Genomic DNA, 18,105 nt, shown 5'->3' with positions numbered 1-18,105 from the left:
CGACGTTCCGTCCGCTCTCTGCTGTCGCTCAGCAACACAGTGCTGGTGGACTAGCTGTCCTCCTTAGTCTCCTCCTCTTCGATCTCTTCGGAGTACTCTTCGTAGTAGAACTCGATGGTGCAACGCACATGGTAGCCGCGCCATAAAGCTTGAATGCGCACCGCGGCCTCAACCTCATGCAGAGTGTGGTGGCAGAGCAAGGAACAGACGATACTGCTCTGTGCCGAGGAAAGCCCCGTCGTGGTCTGCGGGTCCGCCTTTGCATCGGCCAAATAGGCGGAGGTTTGGGCGACGGAGTCCTTCGTCGAGGCGGACAAGTGTTCCGTCTCGCACGATAACCCTACTACCTGATGTGAGTCTACCGCCGCCCTTTCGTGTGGGCAGGAGGGCGGGAGCCGTGTGCTGCGCAGCGACCCGACGACGTCGGTGCTGACGCTCTGCAGCAAGTTAAGCGGCTTATCCGGGGTGCTGGTAAGGCGGGAGAGGGAGGCTGAGTTGCAGCGACTCTTCGTCATAGACGTGGTGCGCAAACTGAGGGGGTCGGCGGAGACGAGCGAGTGGACAGAGGATCTGCCATCAAAGTCGCATTGATGGATGCGCACCACTGCAGAGGCGCCGTTGCTGCTGTAGATGAACGTGGCGACGGTCTGCTCGACGGTAACTGGCGCCCTCGTGAGCAACGGCGACACCGGCGCAGTCTCGATATTATGTTCGGTGGAGGGAACTCTGTGGAGTGGGGTCGGGCGAGACGCAGCAGCCGCACAAGCGCCATGGATGGAAGGAGGCGGCGGAATGAGCAGTTTGGTGACCGTCGCAACAGGCGCGAGCGCCTCGGGTGCCGGCTTAGGTTGAGGCACTCGGCCACAGCGCACGAGGTACGATCGAACAACGCCTTGGATGAGCGTAGCGTAGGCGTGCAGCGCCTCCTGCGATTGCGCCAGCTTGAGCGAGTAGCTGCGCTGCAGGCGAAGCCGCAATACGCGCCGGTGGGCAGCGCAGGCGCGCCAGCACGTCTGGATGCGGCGAGCGGCAGCGATGCGGTGCATTGAAGTTGGCCGCAGCAGCACGCCAAGCCGCAGCAGCTGGATTCGAACGCGGTACATGCGGTAGAGAGACTGCACCCGGGTGGCGGCGCAATGAAGGACTGCGCGATGCTGCAAGCAGGCCTCGCGCTCCGTGGCGCGCGCCTTTCGCTGAGGGGCAAGCACCGCTCGCGCATAGTGCCCTCTCCAGCGGCACTGCACCGCTGTCGCATACTTGTGTCGGTCCCGGAGCATAAACTGGAAGAGGTCGAACAGCTCCTGCTGCGTGCGGTGCATGCGCCACGTGGATTGAATGCGCGTTGCGGCGTCATTTCGCGCATCCGCAAGACGGCGAGCCACGCCAAGCATGCGGCGCTCCGTTCGTCCGTTCACCAGGGCTTGTCGCGCACGGTAGTGGCGAAACGCATCCCAAATCATGAACGCGTGCGCCTGCAAGTAGGCCCTGTTAGCGCGCACCCGTGTTGCACGGCGGTGCGGTAGCCACGAGCGCACCCACGACTGCAGGGCCACCGTCGCCACCGCGACCTCCTCCCGTCGCCTCTGCAGAGCCAGCCCTGCAGCCCGGTCGCGGCGCAGCTGCTGCAACTCTTCTCGGCCGCGCCACAGGAGCACAAACCTGTGCACCGCACGCTGCCGCACTCGTGCGTGCATAGCGAACTGAGCGAGTTGGCGGCGGTCTCGTGAGCCTGCCAGCACTGCCAACACGCAGCGCATGGCCGCCTCAACGTTATCCACACTTCGAAGCTTCGTGCGCATGACTGCCTCGTATTCGGACTCCTGCGCCGTCAGGTACTCCTCCACGGCATGCTGCCTCTGGCAGAGCAGGTCGCCTACTGCCCAGCGAGCGCAACAGGCGCGCCACCAACGCTGCACAAAAATAATCTGCGGCACTCGCTCCCTTCGCCACTGCTCCTGCATGAGGCGGCGGTGCACGCGGCGCGTGCGCAGCTCACGCCGTGCCAGTTTGCAGCGCCACAAGCACTGAAGGCGAATGGCGGCCGCCACCGAGTGGCGCAGCTGCCTGCGGGCCATGTGCATCTGCCACCAGCTCTGGAGAGTGATGGTAGCAGCCGCGCGCCGCCTCTCGATCTCCCGCTGCACTACGAGGGCCTGGTACCACACCAAGCAGACGCGCCCCCACACCTCCACACTGGCGCGTTGCTGCACGAAGGCTTGGAGAATGGTGACGCAGCGCACTCGCTCTCGATGAGCGCGCAGGCGATGCAGCTCCGCCTTGGCAGGCGTGCGTTCCTTCCAGTGCCGATAACCTGTCTGAATCAGGGCGGCCGCGGCGTCGCGGCGAAGACACATCTCGACGTCCGCCGCACGCCGGCGCAGCGCCTCCCGTGCGAGCTGCATCCGCCACCATGCCTGCACGCGCGTTGAGGAGACCCGCTGCAAGTCTGCGAGGGGGTCCGCAAGGAGACGAGAGTAGCGTGCCTCCGTTTCCAAGTCGAGCTGCCGCAGCAGCTCCGAAGGTCGGACAGGTACAGCCAGCAGCGTAGGATCGAGCACGATAGCGGTGACGACGCCCCTCGCGTCGTGGTGCTCTGTCGCCTCTTCCTCCAGGAGGCCAAAGGCACCGGTAGCATCGCCGCCTTGGCCCTCACGCGACAACGACGCCGCCGGAGAGGTGACGGTGCTCGATGCGCCGACGAAGAGAGCCGTCATGAGTAGCCTGCGTGACTGCGCAGCCGCTGCATCTGCCGGCAAGATCTTTGAAGTGGCCGTGGAGCGAGAGTTGGCGCTTTCGGCGCGCACCGCGCCTTCATCGTCACCATCCACGGAAAGTGGTCCCGCTGCCTCGAACACACCAGCCTCCCGCTGCTCCGTCTGCTCTGCATTCTCCAGCTGAGCGACAATGCCCTCGCGGAGCTTGCGGTACCGGTTGTAGGCGCTCTTGGGGAGCGTCGTGACGAAAAGCGGTGCCGGCTTGCTCAGCTTGCAAGGACTTGTCGCACCCAATGAAACGCCGTGCTCATGATGCGGCGTCGGTGGGGCTGTTGTGATGAGGGAGGTGGAGGCATCCGCCTCCTTGCCAGGAGCGACGTCACGACATGATGACGAAGCAACAGCCGAGGCGCGACTTGCCAATGCCGTTATTGCGGCGGACGTCAGTCGCCATAATGGGTTAGAGGCGTCGTTCTCAACGCCCCTGCGAGCCAGCGATTGCAGCCAGGACTGCCGTGCCCACACACACTCGCCCTCTTCGCCGTGGCTCAGAAGCGCCGTCAGGACCGGCGGCACCGGTGTGGCAGTTGAGGCGGCTACTGCCGCTGACAAGAACGGCGGCGACGCACCGGCGCGCAGAGCCATGCGTGCCCAGTACCGCATGGATCCACCCTTTTGCACCTCCCGCACGTACGCTCTCACCTCCGCCGGCAGCGACGCGCTGAGCGAAGAAGAGGTAACGAGTGCCTCAACGAGCAGGTGCATCGTGACAGTGATGGGCCCGACATCACCCGTCACCGCTGCCGTTGTGGATGAGGGGCAAGAGAGAATCAGGTCCTGTGTCACATACGGCAGCATCAGCGGCGATGGAAGTCCATCCGCAGCGGTCATCGTGTGTGTCTCTGTGGTGCCGACGCCCGTAGTGGCCCTCGCCTGAGCTGCGGCGAGACGGCGCTGGCACCTCCACTGAGCCCTATCGGAACGGCTCAGATAGTGCTCTGCACAGGCGCTGGCAAGTTCGCAGTGGTACACCTCCATAGGGCCGTGCGGCTCACACCAGGCCGCCATTGCAGCGATGAAGTGGTGCCCGCGGATTAGCTGTAGCGCCGCGTGCGTGTGCACAGCCGCGGCAACGCTAGCAACGCTGCCGCCGTCGTCAGTGCCCTGCAAGTGCTCAGCCCACTCAAGGTAGTGCCAGCTCACCTCCATGAACCGCGCAATCGCCTCTGCGGCTTCGTCATAGCTGCCGACCCGAAGAAATGCCACCGCCAAGTTGTACAGCAACGCCATGCTCCACACGCCCACTGACTCCGCCAGCGCTTTCAGTAGTTCATAGATAATGCGGGCCTGTCCCCCCGGCGTGGCACTGTCGCCGAGGCACACAGCAGCATTAGTGCGAACAGCGCAGCGGAGCAGGCGACGGACGATCGCGGGTTGCTGCGGCTGCTGCTGGTCGCCATCCTTGCTCTTGCCCGGACGGCTTGACGGGAAACACGATGGGAGCTCGCGCGCTGGAGGCCGCGCTGCCGACCTTACCGGGTAGCGGCGGGGTCGCTGCTGCGGCGGGGGATGGGGCAACGGTTTCTCGCTCGTCGCGGCGGCGCCCTCCGCCGTCCACTCAGAGAACAGGTCCTCTGTGGAGCTCTTCACCACGTAGCGCATTGCGGCTTGGAAGTAAGCCTCCTGCACGTGGATCGGCTCGGCTGCTGTGTTGCACTGCACGCCAGCATTGTTTGCAATGGTGGTGTAGACCTCAGCAAGTCGCTGGGCTGTCGTAGCCGCCCACGCGGCGCCGGTGCCACCCAGTTGTGGTGCAGCCTCGGAGGTGTGCGCCGACGCAGTGCTGCCGACAGCGCCGCGTCGGCTGCTCCGAGTATTCGACGCTGCATGATAGTCCTGCACGCTCTGCAGCGTGCAGCTCAGCCGCATCAGCGCTCCGCCGATGTTTCCAGCCTGCATCAGCTGGCCGACGGCCGCCTCTTCGCTCTCCACCCGCAGCTTCAATGACTTGAGCCCCGTCCGTCGCGGGGCCTGACCGCTGAGATGTCGTCCCTCCATCCTGCCAATGCTGCCTGCCCGCGCAGAGATGGCGTTCGCGTCGCTCACGCTGGCGCTGTGCTGACGTGCCTGCCGAGGTGGCGAAGCTTGCATGCTGCGGTGGCGCGCTGGGGAGCGACCTGTAGACGGGGGCCGCCGAGGCGCTGGACTGCGAGAGGAGCGAAGTTCATCGTCTCTCCTCGAAGTGGCGGTGACGCTGAAAGCGGCAGAGGGGCGCCGGCCAGGCAGGTCGCCTATCGCCAGAACCGCCACAGGGAAGGTCTGCCCATCCGATTCGGGCCCCTGCTGCGGCTCTTGGCGGCCAGACAGCGGTCGCTGTTTCCGCAAGTGTGGTGCAGCGGCCGTCTCGCTCGTCGACGCTGCCTTTGCGTGTATCGGTGGAAGGGCTCCGCCGCCGCGCCTACCCTTCTTCAATCCGCTCGATTCAACTTGGCGCACCGCTGCTGCAGCAACACATCCAATGCCGGCGACCTTCTCCGAGGACGCCGGCGCGTGGCGCACGTCCCGCAGCACAACCTCCTTCGGCTGTGTCTCAGTGAACATTCGCGGCGGGTAGGCAGTAGGGCGGACACACACACACACACGGGGCGAATACCTGTGCACCGAGAGAGAGAAAGGGAAGGGCGGAGATGATGAAGGCGGGCCGCTGGCAGGGAACAGGAACGCAAGCAACGACACGCACGCGCGGTATGGCCTCGGCTCACTGCGCCTACGCCGTCTGCGCAGATGTGTTGACGCGCCCTGCTGCTAGTTTTCTTTTTGCGGCGGTACTCGGCTGATGAAACCTGTACTTTACTGCAGCACGCGATGATGACACATGGGAAGAGAAGCAACGAGAGCTCTGTTGTGCCAGGTACGAGGTGGGTTAGAGCTGAAGCACACACACACGGAGAGAGCGAGCGACCTTGTCCTTGTGCGCGCTCGTGTGTGGGTGTGTGTGGGTGTGGTTGAGTGTGCTTCCACTCTCTACTTCCTCTTCTTCCTCTGCGCTGCCTGCTCCCGTTTTGCTGCGCAAGCGGCGACCACGGCCACGGCGGCACACCACCGTGTAGCGTGTGAAGATGTAGACGGAGAGAGTGAGAAATCGACTGGTTAGGGTGAGGGGCATGCATAGCAGTCGTATGGGCAGTACTGGGCATGTGGATCCTCTCCATGAAGGAGAGGGGCGCGGTCGCGCATCGACGCAGGTACGCATGAACGGCTGCAGCTCAAACGCGCCACAACGTGTGAAAGAGGGAGAAAGAAAAGTAGCGACGCTGCACGTCAGTTGCGCTCATCACAGCGCACAGGGCAGTGTGCAGCGGCGTCTCGCTCACGCTTTCTTCAGCACGACAGCTCCTCTCCTCTGTCGCTGCGTACACATGCGGAACGCGCGTGCGCCTGACGAGAACCTGCTCCGTGGACAGGGTGTTTCAGTTTTACGTGTACTCATTCAACGGCGTGTCAGGGGGGAGGGGGGCCTAAGGCAGAAAGAAGGAGCCCGACTCCACCCCCACGGGGGAGAGTGGGCGGGCAGGCTCCGTCGCAGCTGCCACTTGCGCGCGGCCGCCTCGCTGTGTCCCGTGACGCCCATCCCTGCCCCCTTACGCCGATGCCCCCCCCTCACCTCTCCACGTGCACAGATGCACGCACACCAAAGCAGCCACGCGCGGGTGCATACGCCTCTCTCCTCATGTAGAGAGGCGGTAAGTCACCTGCGCCGCGGCCTCTGTGAAGATCAACTCAACGACTCCTCTCCTCTGCACTGCATGCGCGCACCGATAGGGGTGCGCAACAGCGAGAAGGCACCTACCATACGTGCACACTGCACCTTGAATGCGGCTCTGCGCGCAGCGTCCGCCGCCTCCCAGGGGCGGCGTATCGACGCATTAGTGAGGTGGGGGGTTCCAACTCCACTGCGCCACCTCCAGCGCCATCGTGGACACGGGCTTGTGGTCGGCCGTGGCGCTCAGCCATTCCATCGGAATGTGCCGCACCCCAAGCTTCGCCCCCAGCAGCGCGCCAACCAGCATAGCTCGCTGGCACGTTGGACCGCCGAGCCGGATCGCCTGCGCGACTCCCTGTGCAAACGTAACGGGAGCTTGTGCGATGCTGAGCCCCTCACGCACCGTGGCGGCGTCCGTCGCTGTGGACCGCTGCGGCAGCCACCGAAAGCCGGTCATGGCTGACGAGCTCATCGAGGTGGCGCGAGTGGCTAGGTGCCGCGGCACTGTGCAGAGTCGCGCGCGAGGCTCCGCAGACGTGTCCGCCTTGCACGGCACGAAAGGCTGCACATCTAGCGGGAATACCGCAGCCGTTCCAGGCACTGCCATGAACGCTGCGTTGCGCGTGGCATCAGGGTTACTTTGCAGCTGTCGAAGCACGACGCCGAGTACAGAGAAGGTGTAGTCCTGTACCGCCGCCTGCTCGGCGGCAGCAACCTCAGCAGGCGACACGCCGTCGCCCTGGCCACCGTCAGCATCGGCCACTTGCAGGGGCATCGGAGACTCTGTGAGGAACGCAGTGAACGGATCAAGATAGCTTCGCAGCGCTGCATCACTGGCATAAGGGTAGATAGCAGGGGTGGGCAGCAGGGTGCAGAGGGTGTGCAAGAGCGACGCATGCTCGGCAGCGAACGTCTGCTGCTCATCCACTGCTGCAGCGGAGCGGACAAGGCGCTCCTGCACGTAGTCTACCGCGAACTCGCCGCGCGCGCTGCTCATTGCGCGCAACATCTCAAAGTAGAGCTGATATGTGAAGGAGTGGGCGAGGAGGGGGGCATACGAAGATTCCAACAGCGATGAAGACGCGGCTGAAGACCTATCTTCGCTGCCGTGCGCAGGACTGCTGCGCGTCTTGATCTCCCGCGGTGGCGCGCGTGCAAACGCCAACAAGCTGATCTCTGTCTCTGCCACGGCCGTTGGCGTCAAGGCTGTCCCACCGGTCTCCTCGCACTTGTTCCGCAGATACGCCTCCACTTGCTCCTTGCTGTAGCCGTTCAGCGGGCGCGCTGCCGCGTCTGCAACGGCCACCCCCACAAGCAGCCCTACTTGCTTCTGCTGCACCATGCTGAGCTGTTTGAAGCTGTTCTGGTAGAAGTTCGCCACCACTGGTGGTGGCGCGTGGGAAAGCGTGGCGACCATGAATGCAGTGCCTCGCAGGCGGTCCTCTTGCGCGTATTTGTTTACGTGTGTGCGCGGTTAGCTGATGAGCAATCCTCGTTGCAGGTGTCGTGAGGAAAGGGCGCAGAACAGAAGGCGCCTGTGCGTGTGCAGTCGCGTGCCTCCCTCGGTGCGCTTGGGTGCAACTCCACCAGCAGCACGGAGAAAGACGATGGAAGGCGCGCGCGTGAGAGGGCGCGCAAGTGAGCGCACCAACGTGAAGAAACGGGAAGAGACGGTCCACTGCAGGAAAGCGCGCCGCAGATGCCGCGTTAAGTCAAGTATGATGCACACACAGACACGCATATATATGTGCGCGCGGGCCAGTGAGGGGGAGGGGTCATCAAGGCACAAGACAGAGAGAAACGAACGAGAAAAGGCGGGGCAAAACATCTTGGGCTCGCTTGGTGATGCGCGATTCAAGACAGAGGGAAAAGGGGCGCAGCAAAGCAGCTGGACGTAGGCGTCAATCGACGACCAGCCATCATCATGTGAGCTGCGTCACGCACCGCCCGGAAAGATGTACGACTGCCGCTGCCTGTTGACGTCGCGCATGCAGACGTAAGCCAAACTGCCATGTTGCCCGTAGAAGCAGCGGTGGGTTTCTGTTGGTGTGCGTGTATTCGCCTCGCATATCGCCCAGATGAGAAAGATGAGAACGCTTAAAGGCGCCGCCGTGAAGAGCTCGTTCGTTGTGTATGTGTGTGTGTGTGTGTGTGTGTAGATGATGCACCTCGAACGTTCCGACCCGCTTCCTGATGGCACGCCTACACGTGGCCGATCAACAGAACTGAAATCTTAAAAGCAAAAGAAGCCTAAGAGATGGTGCACACATCCGTCAGACACACAGAGACGTGCGCCCCGTGCTTTCCCTTCAATTCACCGCGCCCCCGCCGCCCGCCGTCTCGAGCACGGCCAACACGAGCTGCAGCAAATCTGTGGCGCACGGCCAAAGAGAAAGAGAGAGAGGGGATGGGGCACTGTCGCTTCGCTGCGTCCGTCTCCACCCGCTTTTCGAGCCGCGATGATGATGCGGCCAAACGCACTGGCTCTTTCCTTTCGCTCCTTGTGGAGACGGGGACTGCGATATCCATCCGGCCTCACCTACTCCTTGCCAATCTGCCTAGCGTTTACTATGCTCCCCGAGTTCGGCCGTAACTTCGTGATGCGCGTCGTCTGCATTGATGCACGTTGTCTCGAAGACATGCTGTCAAGCGGAGAGGTCAGCTCGGGGGATTGTGACATGGTCACCGGCCCCCTATGTGACAGCGCTGCGCTTCCCGAAAGTTGGCCGTCGTTTGTTTCCAGCGTCCTCGCGGTGCCGTCGTCGTCGCCATCGTCCGTCATCGGCTGGCATGGATCCTGGTCGATGTCGTCCGCCGCCTTCTCCGCTGACGCGCTGCCGCCAACTGCTCGCTCGATGAGGCTGGGCATGTCGCTGGGAGATTGGCTGCTGCCGTTTGAGCGCGGGCAGTACGTCGGCTCAGCGAGTATATCGGCGTTGCTGCGCTGCTCGTGTTTGCGAATGATTTCGTCCATTGCGCGCTCCGGGTCGTCGTATGCGGCCAGTCGCTGCTGGCGCGTCGTCTGCTGAAGAAGCGCACGAAGCTCCCTCACCTCGCTGCGCAGCTCACTCACCTCCTTCCGCAGGCAGGCGGTTTCCGAAGCGCACCGGCATGCGGCGGCGCACGACGACGGAGGTGGCGCCAGTGAGCGGTGATGCTTTAAAGCCCGCCCGTACTCACAGCGTGCACGGTAGCCGCGGTAGTATCGCTGAATGAGCACAGCAGCGCGCCGCTGCTCACGGTCCGCCATCGCGCGATACTCCTCAAGATCGGCCCACATGTTGCTCATCACCTCCTGCAGGCTACGCATGGAGACGAGAACCTCCTGCATGTTTGAGCCGGTGTCCGCTACCGGCTCTAACGACGGGTGACGCTGGCTCACGCCCCTCGTTGCCGCACTACCACTGTCATTGCCGCCAGCGCCACTGCCACTCGCCTGTGCTGCGGCTCCGCTGGCGACGTGCGCCGCCTGCGCAGCCGAGGCGGCAGTCGCCTGTTGCAGCTGGTATCGAATGAAGCGACAGCTCTCCGCATCCTCCTCGGATAGGTGCATGCGCGCCAACGCGCCGCGCATGACGCGTTGAATGACAATGGCGGCCCTGGTGCGTCGCGACAGGTCAGCGTGCCACAGCACCGCCACCACCTCCTCTATTGACCGCAGCTTCCTCTGCAGCGCCCGGACGAAGCTCGTCATGGAGGCGGGGCGGACGCGCTGGCGGTTGCGGTTTGTGTTTAGCACGCCGCTGGAGCTAGGGCTCACGGTGAACAGTGCTTCCGGGGCAACCACCACGACACGAGCGCCAGACGAGGATCGGCTCGCCGCCCCACCGGCGCCGCGCGAGAACTGCGCCATCGGCGTCGCCCCTGGAAGGGTTGACCCGACAACCTCTAGTGGTGCAGGATCAGGGTACGTGTTCGGTGATGTACTCAGGGTGCCGTTGGCGGAACGGGGCGCTGCTGCCTCCCCGCGAATCCCGGAGGGGTTCATGCGGTAGGTGGGCACCACCATCTGTCCGGCCCCCTCAGCGTCACCGTCCCACGCGACGCCCGAGTACTCCTGCAGGCTCTCCTCCTGTCGCTCGATGTTGTCTATGATGGCCATAGCATCGTGCGGGGGAGTGGCGAGCTCGCTGTTGCGCCGCAGGTACGCCTCCAGGTCGTCCTTCCGCTGCGGGTTCATGTACTCCATACGCGACTTGGAGAGAGAGCCGTTCTCTCGGAACAGCATGATGGCCGCCACTCGCCGCTCACTCGCCGTAAACTCCGCCTGGTCAACAGTGACGAGCAGCGGGCAGAGCCACAGCAGGAAGGGGCGCCACCACATCGACTCATCCAGCGCACCCTCCGGCAGGTTGGCGCGTCTGCTGTTGGTGGTGTTTCTAATGGTTGTCTTGGGACGGCTTTGCGCAAGCGTGAATGGGTTGCGAAAGACCTGTGTGTGCTTGAGCGTGGCCGCCAGGGCGCACAAGGGCAGCAGCACCGTAGCGGTCCGTAGCTGATTCGAGTGCAGCGCGAGTGAGTGCAGTGAGAGAAGCGGCAGGCGAGTGTCGAGCTCGGCGAGGGCGTCCAGCTTGTTGTGGCCCATGTTCAGCACCTGCAGGTGCGGCGCACTGCGCAGGTCTGGCAGGTCTATAAACGCGTTGTGCGATAGGTTTATATCAGTCAGAGAGAGCAAACCGTCGGATGGGTCGGCAACGGAGAAGGACAGGCGCCCGCTGCCACCACTGGGGCCGCTCGTGGAAAACGCAGGCGTCGCACCGGCGCTTAGCCCGGAGAGCCGCGAGGACGGCGCCCCGGCAGAGACGTTCAGATCGAGCAGGTTCATGTTGTTATACGAAAAATCCACCGTGCGCAGCTGCTTCAGCGTTCTGAGCAGCGATGCCCCATGTGCATCCACGACCCGGAGGCAGTTGTGGCTGAGGTCCAGCACCTCAAGCGAGCCAAATGCCTCGATGCCGTGAAGGCTGCTAACATGGTTGTGCGCCGCGCGTAGCACCGTGACATACCGCAGCACATCGTTGATAAGGGCGCCAGGGGTAGAGGTGAGGCTGAGCATCTGCGCATGCGTCACGTTCAACTCACGCACCTCCTCTGGCGCCAGCTCCTGCAACATCGATCTCTCAAACGGCAGGTCGGACAGCTCTTGATCCTTGCCAGGGGCAAAGGACAAGTCCATCACGCCATGGATCGGGGTGAGCATGGCGACAGCGATGGCGACGGTGACGGCAGTGACAACCGAAATATAGAGAGAGAAGATCTGGAGAGAGCTGCAGTGCCGTGTGCAGCACTCTCCTTCAGCTTTCTTCTTTCCTTGTTATCTGCCAGCAGAAGAACGAGACAGAGACTCAGGGCGGGGATCGGCGCACACACCGCTACATGGAGAAAGAGAAGGACAGAAAACGGTGCGGCAATGTCCACTCGTGGCCCTGCGCCGCCCTCGTCTTGACGGATATAGGCGAGGTTCTCACGCGTGCTCTCTCTCTCTGTATATATAAGGGGTCGGTGAGGGGGGAGGCAAAACAAAGGAGTTAAGAGTGAAGGCGAATAAATTGCGCTGCAGCCGTCCGTTGCGAGTCGGAGGAGGAGAGCGGAACAGGTCAACGCGTGCGACTCTTCACCAGGGGAGGAGGGGGGGACAAAAACAGAAAGCAAGAAGGAGAGACACACAAAGCAGTTGGGTGGAGACGGAGTGCGTGTGCGCACTGTCGTGGAAGTGAGAAGCAGGCAGGCAGATTGGTGAGCGGGTGCGTCAAGCCGTCTGTGACACACAAGACTCACAAAGACAAACAGAGTTTACAGTAGTGGGAAAACAACCCAGCGGCCGCTCCTCTGTCTTTCTGTGTGTGTGTGTGTGTGTGTGTGTGTGTGTGTGTTACACTGTCGTGCCAACGGCTCTTGGACTGGTCTGCGTTTGCTCTGTAGTTTGCCTTGCTCACGAATCTGTGACGGTGTGTGGGTGGGTGCGCGATTGGACGTGCTCGGCGTTTCTCTCGCAGCCCCCCGTGCATTGGATATGTGTGATTGGTTGCGCCGGGTTGGGTTAGAGACGGAGAGGGAGGAGGGCAAGGAACGACACTGTGGAGAAGTGCGGCTTGATGGCGGCGAGTACTCGTCAACACACACAACGACAGAAAGGCTTCGTCGCACGAGGAACGCACACCCACACGCGCGAATACATACGGGCGGCGAGGAGCATCACTCATCGGCGCAGCACCCGCGTCTCGCTGCCTGCCCGACCCCCCCCGCACATTCAAAGCGCAGCGCTAGTGGAATGCTTCTCATTTCCACACCGGCCGTCCGCCTCCGCGCAGCCTTGCACCATTCGGTGCGCCTGTCCGTGAAGTCCGGTCGTACACCTGTGCACGTGTTTCAAGTAGCGGGCCTCGACAGCCCCTCCCCCACGACAAGGCACTTCGACACGCTGCCAGGTGGCACGTATGCATGTGCACACGCGTGCGTCGACGCCTACCCTCGCCTGCTTTTATTCTGCTGCATTTCTGCCATTCGAGTTAGCGGTGCCAGCGCGTATGCCATACGTGCTCGCGCGTGCGCACGCCAGACAGCATTCTGTTACCCGCAGAGAAAAGATGGCCACACACTCATACCCTCTCCCGCACGGCACAGCCGCCCTCGAGGCTCTGAACTGCAGCCTCATGCGTAGCCTCCTCCCCCTCGCACGCACGCACTCGTCAACAACTGTGCCGAAGAGCTTAAGTATGCACGTCCCGCCTCTCTTGCTCGCTTGCGCTGGGTTTGCGTGCGTGCGTGTGTGTGTGTGTGTGTGTGTGTGTGTGTGGAGGGGGTGGGGGGCTGCAGTTTGTTAGAGAAGCACTTCCAGCTCATGGCGCACGTACGTATGTGAGGCGTCGTTCTCAATGCGTGGGTAGTACGGGACGAGGCGCTCTGGGCTGCCGACGTAGATCAGGTTGTAAGTTCGCCGGTAGATGTCGCGCACCTTGCGCGCTGGGTGGAACAGGCCCTGCAAGAGGTACTGCAGCAGCTTCCCCGGCTCGATCACCACCCGCGCCGCCTCGTAGTAGCTCACGACGGCCGTCACCATCTTGAGGCGCTCCTCGCCGATCTTGACCTCATTCTTAGCCAGCAGCTCCACAATGTTCGGGTGGACAAAATTCAGCAGGTGCAGCGCGATGTCCTCAAAGCCGTCGTTGCCGGCCACGGAGAGCAGAATGGCGCGGCAGGCCTCCACGGCCATGCGTCGCATCTGTATGTTCGTCTCCGTCAAGGCGCGCTCCAGCAGCGGGATCATTGGATAGACGTACTCCTTGCCGATCGAACCGATGGCCTCGAAAATATACCGGATCGCCTTGAGCACCGAGTGCTGCACAATGACCGCCACCTGCTTCCCCTCGCTGATCTTGTACTCGTTCAGGAGGTAGGGAATGATGGTGAAGGGGCCGCACTCCTTCGCGATGGCGCTCAGGGCCACGGCCGTGCAGATGCGAATCTGCCGCTTGTCTTGGCGAAAGTTGTCGACCAGCTCGAGGATGATGGCGAAGGGGCGAATTTTCTTGGCGATGACGCCAAAGGTGCGCGCGCACGCGTGTCGCGTCGCCCGCTGCGGGGAGTCGAGCAGCTCGAAGAGTCCACGGGTCGCCAGCTGGTGCAGGTGAATCGCGTCGACATCCGTGTCGTAGTTGGTCGCAATGTCCTCGATCAGGGCAATGGCGCCGTTCTGCACGTGGCTGTTGCGGCTCTTGATGACGAAGGTGAGCCGCTTCAGAAGCTCGCGCACCGAGGGCTTGAAGCGGCGGGAGCCCAGCTCGCCTAAGATGGAGCGTACCGCGCGCAAGTTCGCGCTCAGCGCCCGCGCATCCGGGTCCTCGAGCCGCTCGTACAGGCTCAGCCCCAGGTCCTGCAGGAACACGGCGCCGTCCGCCAGCATGACGGTGTGAGCAATGCGCGAGACGAGGTCGGCCGTCTGCGCTCGCATCGAAGCCTCGCGATTCTCGCGGCGCCGCTTGATGAGGTCGAACACCTGCTTCAGGTACGGCCGCAACCGCGCCGCCAGTGCGTTGCAGATAGTCGCAAGCACATTCATGACCAACTTGCTCGTGCCGAGCTCATCCTGGCGCACGGCGGCTATGGCGCCGTCGAGGACGAAGGTGACGAGCGTGTCGGGGGCCGCATCCATGCCGGTGGCGTCCACGACCTTCTTGATGGCCGTCAGCACCATGCGCTGGTACTCCTCGCTCTCGTCCTTCATGTCTGGTGATAACTTCACGAGCACATCAACGCTTCCCAGCTTCTTCGCAATCTCCACCGTCGTCGCTACAAGACTTCCTGATGTTTGGCGCTCCGCGGCAAGGCGACGCACACGCCAGAAGCCCTCAAAGAACGGCTCTAGGATTGTCTGCCGAATGAACTGCGGCGTCACGCCCTCCGCCAACACGCACTTGCGCACGACAGATATGAGAACGCGGCGGAACTCGTCCTCCGGTGTGCTGAACTGGTTGACGAGATTGGGCATCATCGCCGCCGTGCGAGCCTGCGCGTCGTAGGGGGACATAAGCGGAACCAAGGCACCGAAGGCTTGGATGAAGGGCGACGCCATGCTGCCGATCCCCTTCATGCACTCCTCGCAGATGACGTCGACCAGCGGTGCCAGCTCCTCAATGCCGTCCGGCGCCGTCGCCTCGGCAATCGCCGCCACCGCCAGGGCCGCATCCCGCTGCACGCGCTTCTCGTCGCGCAGCAGACGCTCCAGCATTGCCACCATCTCCGGCAGCGCCGCTATCAACGCGTGCCCCACCATCTTCGCCAGCTCCGCCATCGAGCGCACGACCGTCTGGCGAGCAAGCGCCGACGGGGCGTAGGACATGTCACGCAGCGCCGCCGTCACTTCCTCGGTGCCGGCCGCATACCCGACCACTGCCATGACACGAGCCGTGTGACGACGCACAATGCTCTCGGCGTGGCCAAAGTCCTCGCGAATCACCGCAAACACCGCCTGAAACCCCACAACCCGTGTCAGCAAGGTGAGCACCTGCTTGCCATCGTCCCGCAGAATGCGCTCGTGCGCCGTAAGCAGCGGCTCCACCAGGTGAATCACCTCCTTGGTGAACTGCCGAGCGCCTTTGCCCATCTGCTGCAGCAGCGACTTGATGAAGTCGATGAAGTGGTGCTTCTCCTCAATGTTGAGGATATCCGAGCTCCAGATGTAGCTGAGGCGCTGGAAGATAAAGTGGCTGCCAAAGATCGTTGCCTTGTCGAGGAGGTAGCGCGTGCCGGCGCGACGCTGCATCGTGTCGCCGTTCTTGATCTTGAAGAGGTTCTTCATAAGGAGGTAGGAAGGCAGATGCTCATCAGGGATCTTCTCTGCCTTGTGGTACTTGAGCAGCTCGACGAACACGGCGGCGTCCTCGACCTTCATGGTGGGCATGCCGTCACCCATGTCCTCCGGGATGTCGTACTTGATGGGCTGCCCGTTCGCGTCCAGGCCGGCCGTCACTGCCGCCGCTGCGCCGGCCTGCATCGAAAACACGTCCATGGTGCGCACGGCGATTTCGTAGAAGTTCGGTTCCTCCGGCGGCAGCGGGTTGTAGTCAGCTGGCACCGCCGCCACCGTGAAGAACTCTCTGGGCAAGATGCTGTCCAGGTACTCGCTTGTGAGCCGCTTGTTCTTGCGGTTCCACTCCTTCTCCAACGCCTTCGCCTTGGCTTCGATGGCCGCCGTCGTGATGGACTGCGTCTCGACGGAGGAGGCGAAGTGCGACTGCAGCGGTGTCCCGCCCTCGTACTGGTAGTTCGGGGTGGCGCCGAAGGTTGCCCCGGCGGCCGGGGTCGCGCCGGTGAACATAGGGGTGACCCCGCCCATGCGCGGGGTACTGCCGCTGGCGAAGAGGGGCGTGCCGCCGCCAGCTGTGACGCCGCTGCTGCCCATGCGAGGAGTGCCGAACGTGGAAGGCGTGCTGCCGCCCATGCCGCTGGCGCCGAAGGTCGGTGTCGGAATGAAGTCCGTCATGTACGGCGTCGCGTTTGGCGTCGCCATGCCGCGCCAGGAGGACGTCTCACTGGACAGGACCGGTGTGCGGCGCGGGGTGTCGGCGCCATACTGCCGCGGTGTGGCCGAGCTCCAGCGCGTCGACGTGGGCATCGCGCCACCACTGTCGCCGCCGCCAAAGCCCGTCGGGTCCTCCCAGCGGTGCTTCTTGAGAGCCTGCGGCTCTCCTCCCGCTGCATCTGCCATAGTGGGGCGCCCGGAATATTGTTGGAAGAGTGGGGAGGGGGTGAGCGTGTACTCTTCTATGCGTGCGTGTGTGCTCGTACAACAGCTGCATGAACCGCAGCGTACGTGCATATGTGAGGGAAGGGGGAGGGGCAGTGGTGGCGGTGGCACATGTGAAGTGCGCCGCACAACACCACCACGCCGCGTGTGCAGTGTGCATGCACAAGAAAGAGAGGGGGAGAGAAGGAGCGAGAGAGAGAGAGAGGTATGCGACAATAGTAGTCGCGGCTCATCAGAAGAGAAGAGGGCCGCGTGTTGGTCGGGCCATGCACGATGCGGTGCGTCATGCAAGAGCGTTCGCAGAACAAAGGAAGCAGCGGCGGTGGAAGGTGCACGCGCGTGCAGCACGCCGTCCCCTGAATGCCCTCACCCGTTGTCGATCTCCACATTCTTTCCCTTGGCATGTGTTTGCCGTCGGCAGTCGATACGGCGCAGCACACTTCTACGTTGGTGGTCACCGAAAAGCAGGCCGCTTCGCTGCGGTCACACACATATGCATAGGTTTCTCGCGCACGTGCCAGCCACCCCACTCCGGCATGCGTGTTCGGTGAGGTACATGGCCTCAGAATGTTCTTCTCCCCTCGCGCACCTCACCCCGGTGAGGGCAGGAAACGTCACGTACTCTTCCTCCGCCCCCTCCCCGACACCCACGTACGTACAGCTAGGCCCAAACGGACATCGAGAGCAGATAGTCGATGAGCACCTGCGGATGCTGCACTCGCATCACTTCGATAGGCAGCGTTGTGATGACCGCCTTGTCGTACTGCACGCGTACGTAGAGCGACGCGGTCGGCGTCGGCTCTGTCGTGTCACAGGAAGCAGCTGCGGCGGCGTTTCCTTCCGCAGCATTGGTAACGGTGGTGCGTGTCTCCGCCTCTTGCTTGATAGCAGCGCTCGATGCGGCCGTCGTCGGTGAGCCGCTCGACTCCGCAGGCGCAGATACGCCGTCGGTATCCGACCTCACCCGCTTCACTTCGGCTCCACGCGGCGGCTCCGGCGAGGCGGTAGAGGTCTGCTCCAGAGCAGATGCGTCTCTGCTATCGACACACCCCCCACGTGTGCGCTTGTGCGACACCGCGAGTGACTGTGCCGACGTCGGCAATGCCGAGCACTTCTCGGGCGTCGTGTCTGCGGTGGTGGCTTGCGACGACTCCTTGGAGCACAACAGCGCCAGTATCTTCACACAACTCGTCCGACTCGCGGCGCTCGACAGGGAGGTGCAAGTGGTGGATCGTGCATCCGTCGCCACGGAACAGCCGACTCGCGGCGTGTGGCGCGCGTACGCCGTGGCTGGGAAGACGCGGGTGTAGCGGCGAAAGAAGCGCAGCTGATCGTCGTGCATGGCCTCGGTAAGACACAGAACACGCCCAGCAGAAGCGCTC

The 18,105-nt window shown here is 63.1% G+C and overlaps 5 protein-coding genes across 5 annotated transcripts; all 5 read right to left on the bottom strand.

Annotated features, from left to right (window-relative positions):
• Window positions 1-50: 50 nt before the first annotated feature.
• LINJ_28_2810 (conserved hypothetical protein) lies at window positions 51-5,315 on the bottom strand (the record flags this gene model as incomplete). Its single annotated transcript, XM_001470269.1, has 1 exon — window positions 51-5,315. The coding sequence occupies one exon, from the start codon at window positions 5,313-5,315 to the stop codon at window positions 51-53; it is 5,265 nt and encodes a 1,754-aa protein (XP_001470306.1).
• A 1,325-nt stretch (window positions 5,316-6,640) lies between these two features.
• Window positions 6,641-7,894, bottom strand: LINJ_28_2800 (conserved hypothetical protein; the record flags this gene model as incomplete). The annotated part of the gene is made up of 1 exon (XM_001470268.1): window positions 6,641-7,894. The coding sequence occupies one exon, from the start codon at window positions 7,892-7,894 to the stop codon at window positions 6,641-6,643; it is 1,254 nt and encodes a 417-aa protein (XP_001470305.1).
• Window positions 7,895-9,016: 1,122 nt separating this feature from the next.
• Window positions 9,017-11,677, bottom strand: LINJ_28_2790 (putative leucine-rich repeat protein; the record flags this gene model as incomplete). The annotated part of the gene is made up of 1 exon (XM_001470267.1): window positions 9,017-11,677. The coding sequence occupies one exon, from the start codon at window positions 11,675-11,677 to the stop codon at window positions 9,017-9,019; it is 2,661 nt and encodes an 886-aa protein (XP_001470304.1).
• A 1,620-nt stretch (window positions 11,678-13,297) lies between these two features.
• Window positions 13,298-16,378, bottom strand: LINJ_28_2780 (putative splicing factor 3B subunit 1; the record flags this gene model as incomplete). Its single annotated transcript, XM_001470266.1, has 1 exon — window positions 13,298-16,378. The coding sequence occupies one exon, from the start codon at window positions 16,376-16,378 to the stop codon at window positions 13,298-13,300; it is 3,081 nt and encodes a 1,026-aa protein (XP_001470303.1).
• A 1,006-nt stretch (window positions 16,379-17,384) lies between these two features.
• On the bottom strand, window positions 17,385-18,065 carry LINJ_28_2770 (conserved hypothetical protein; the record flags this gene model as incomplete). Its single annotated transcript, XM_001470265.1, has 1 exon — window positions 17,385-18,065. The coding sequence occupies one exon, from the start codon at window positions 18,063-18,065 to the stop codon at window positions 17,385-17,387; it is 681 nt and encodes a 226-aa protein (XP_001470302.1).
• Window positions 18,066-18,105: the final 40 nt, after the last annotated feature.

This window comes from Leishmania infantum, chromosome 28, assembly GCF_000002875.2.
Source record: "Leishmania infantum JPCM5 genome chromosome 28".
NCBI classification, from domain to species: Eukaryota; Euglenozoa; class Kinetoplastea; order Trypanosomatida; family Trypanosomatidae; genus Leishmania; species Leishmania infantum.
This window is presented reverse-complemented; position numbering and strand designations above follow the sequence as displayed.